This window comes from Diadema antillarum, unplaced genomic scaffold, assembly GCF_040938485.1.
Source record: "Diadema antillarum isolate AM-2024a unplaced genomic scaffold, OU_Dant_1.0 scf00000017, whole genome shotgun sequence".
In the NCBI taxonomy this organism is placed as follows: Eukaryota; Metazoa; Echinodermata; class Echinoidea; order Diadematoida; family Diadematidae; genus Diadema; species Diadema antillarum.
The window spans coordinates 2998012-3001843 of record NW_027270906.1 but is presented as its reverse complement, the minus strand read 5'-3'; the positions used below and the strand labels follow the sequence as shown (position 1 = coordinate 3001843).

The window sequence follows — 3832 nt, the reverse complement described above, 5'->3', positions numbered from 1 at the left end:
TACATATCATCGTGCTTACAGCTTTAAGAGTTGCTCCATGCAAAAGGATATCACCCTACAGTACCATGTATGAGGTTTGGCTTCACTGCTAAGAAATGTCGAGTTGAGTCTGGATACCAAATGACATGTGACCCAAATATGAACACCAAACTCCTGAGGTTTGTTCACTGAAAGTGCATTCAACCTGCAATTAATCTACACTGATTTTGTGGAAAGCATTTGCCACAAACTCAATACTTATAATACTTCACTAAGAAGTAGAATGGCTACGGTTGTTTTCCATGCACACTGTCTTTGAATTCAATTACTGCAATGTCTCTTTAAATGCTCTCATTTATATAAGCAATGAAATGCTTGTGCTGAATGTTCAATACCCTTTGTGCCAGCAGCACACGATGTTACATCACGAAGGTTCTGGAAGACATACTAACAGTTACACAGTGTAATAAATGAAACTTCCTAGTGGTGGTAATAGGGACATCATACTCAAAACAGCACACAACACCCTATACAGTATTCAGAATCATGAAGAACAGGGAACTTCGGTAAAAATAGTCACATAAGATATTTGATATGTGGCATGCTTTGTAAGCATTGTGACTCTCGTTCAAGTTATTACTACACTCTGTGTGCAAAATCATAATTGCATGATCATGCATGCATTTGGAATTTCAGCCCATTCCTACATAGTTAGTAAACTTTTGGTACCGGTACTCCATACAAGTTGCAACAATACTGTTTCATAAAACTTTATCAGTGCATACCAGAGTTTACTCAGTGGAACACTGCTCAAACTGTCCTACATGAAAAACTGACATACAAGAAGTCCACAATCTGAATGCAAAGACCATGTAATCTAATTGATGTTGTTTGAGGGAGGTTTTTCGTTCAGTAAAGCTACTAGAAAGGAGAAAAGATCATTGGTGCAAGATCCAATGCAAGCTCGTTTAAAAGAACGTACGAAGAAAACAACCCCCAGATTATATGCTTTACACAATATCTACATACTACAGAAATATTTTTGAAGAAAGCTACTGTGGTATGCCTGGAAGAGGAAATCAGCAAAAACAGATAATCTACAATCATTAAACCTAAACACCAACTCCTTCCACAACCTACGTAACTGACAAACAAACAAAATCTTTAAAAACAGCATCAATGTACGTTTATTTTTATCAATACTACTAAAACAGGTACAATGTATTAGGTAAGCAAAATGCTATGACAAATATTTCTGAGTACATTATCTTATGTTATTATTCTCAAATTTTCTAGCTCGGATTTCAGTGGGCACCATACTGGTTTTCCTGTGGAAAGACACAATTGAACATTCATGCATGCATGTGGAAAAAGACTATAATTTTGTATTTGAGATAGCTGACTATGTAAAACCACAAATAGTTAAGGTTGACCCAGTTTTAAAATTCAATTAAGTTAGAGCATGGATACATGCTTGGTGTCATTTTATGTATCTATATGTACATATTGGCACACAATTTTCCATTACTTGCAGTGCACAGATGTAGCTTCCATTACACTGTACAATGCATACCTTATCTCCCATCAAATCATAGCAAAAAAAAAAAAAAAAGGCTTCATCTTGAACATAAAGACTAAGCTACTTTGGTAGTGGCACACTCACACGGATTCCCATTCTCTCATATCCTGAATACAACTGTATTTCATCTTTTAACCCACTGAAGAAAAGCTGATTTGCTTGAACATGCATTCCCCATATACACCTGCCCAATATATTCAGGACTAGTCTTTACAGGGTTAATGGGAATTCTGAACATATTCTGTTCATATTTTTCTACTGTACTAAGCAAATGATTAAAACTCAGTAAATCAGTCATGAAAATGAGTGATACATGTGCAATTATTCAATATAACATGATATCAAATGTGCAGATCTTCTGCACAAGATAACATCATACATTGTATTTCATGCAAAAGTATATCCAGCAAGTATGACCTTAGAGCTTGCAACAATTTGGATCAAAATAGAGTCCAATGACAAATGTTTAGCACCATTACGCTTCCAAATAGAATTCCAATTGGCCTTCAAAGGTCGCAAATACTCGTGGCATTATGATTGAAATTTTACCCCATTCTGGGTCATGAGTAATAAATTATACAAATGTAGTACACACCAGACCAACTATATGACAAATATACTGTGCTATATCAATGTTATGAGCAAAGATAATTAATCTGACAATCATTCCTACTGTGCAACATCTTTGTTACTTGAAAGGAAAGTTTGAATTGTTTTTCTTTCTATGAATACTAAAAATAATGCACAAACAACTGTATCAAATGGAAAGGTAATTCAGTTAGATACTACAGTGACAAATAATAGTACAGCAAATCTACAAAGCTACCAAATCTCTTAGTACATTTAGATTTTTAAAGAAGAAAGTACTGTTTTCCCTTCCTGATGACGTTGTTAATGATCGCCATCCACTGTGATGTTAGCTGTCAATATGTCCTGGCTCTTTAAATCCCAGCGGTTCTCATCTTTTGGAACTTTCTTTCTTGACCACCTCACAGACCAACGAATAATTCTGACCGTTGTTATTATCCCAGAATATTTTCCCTGCCACCTTGTAGTAGACGGCAAAACTCAGAATCCCCCCAGGGACCAGGCTCCTCGGCGCAGACAATCCGAACGAGAACCGATCCGTGGGACCATCGCAAGACCCCTGGACATACATCCCCATTACATCCACGTAGCTATTCCAGTTGTCAGACGAGTGTCGAATTCGGACGTTTTTCTCAAAGCCAAGGTTGCGCACCTTGATAGTCCCAATCAGAGTGAATTCGTGGACAACCAAGTTCTCCAGGCAAACATTGAGATTGTAGAGGCGGGAAATGAAATCTGCTCTCCCCCCAGGCTGTTGGAAGCACATTGTCAGAGACTTGACAGTAATCGTCTGTTTCTCTTCATCTACATGAACATTTAATCCAGGTAAATCTGGCGGGGATTCCGTCCTAAGGATGGTCTTGACAGTTTCCAGGTCTAGTCCAAGTGCGTCAGCAAAGCGGACTGACTTGCGGTGGGGGGTCCCCGGCGGTGTTTTGGGCCGGTGAGGGTCCCGTAGAGACGATTTTAGGGCTAGTCCGTCAGGGCTGCAGCTGCCGGGACTCACGGGAGATGTGGGAGATGTCGGTGATAAGAAGCCGTCTACCATTACGGGCATGACATTATCTAGCCCTGGCTCATCGACGCTGTCGGCTCCTAGTTTGAAATCGGTGTGCGGACATGACATTGAGCTAGTTTTTACTTCTGTACTTACAAGCCGGCCGTTCCCTGTACTACGACTACTGGCTTCGGAATTCTCGCAAGAAGTGGTTACCTGACCGGCATCTCCAGCGGCTTGCACCCCGGAGTCTCCAGTTTTGCGATCGCCGGTCTGGCCCGTGTGGCAGCCCACGAGAGGATCAAGGTGTTTTCCCTTTTCCGCCAAGGTTCTCCCCGATTTTGACTTCGAATGAGCCATTTTTGATATGCTGTCATCACAGTCACTGGCTGGAGCTGCCGCCATTGTCACAACTGTCTCACGTGTTTCGTTTCCGTCGATGAATTAAGACGAGATGCAAAATTTCGCATATCTGTATGCCGGCGATTCTCTACACAGTGCCGTGTTACCTAGCCTTATGACATTTGTATATTATACGCTCAAAGTCATTGATCCGAACGTCTAGCTAGCCATTGCATGCAGTCAGTGCAGTGCATCCAGGGATGGTGTGTGCGTGCGTACGTACGAGCGACCGGTCGCTCCTCGATCCTCCGCACAGGGGAAACACTTCCGCGATCATTCCATGCATG

The 3832-nt window shown here is 40.8% G+C and overlaps 1 protein-coding gene across 1 annotated transcript; it reads right to left on the bottom strand.

The window, feature by feature from the left end:
- Positions 1–670: 670 nt before the first annotated feature.
- Positions 671–3620, bottom strand: LOC139726524 (protein phosphatase 1 regulatory subunit 3B-like). The gene has a single exon (XM_071637509.1). It carries the CDS (start codon positions 3546–3548, stop codon positions 2517–2519), a length of 1032 nt encoding a protein of 343 aa, XP_071493610.1. The 5' UTR covers positions 3549–3620; the 3' UTR covers positions 671–2516.
- Between the last annotated feature and the right edge of the window lie 212 nt (positions 3621–3832).

Bases quoted from the DNA above. Each gene is read 5' to 3' on its own strand.
- LOC139726524 (XM_071637509.1), bottom strand. From the start codon at position 3,548: ATGGCGGCAGCTCCAGCCAGTGACTGTGATGACAGCATATCAAAAATG.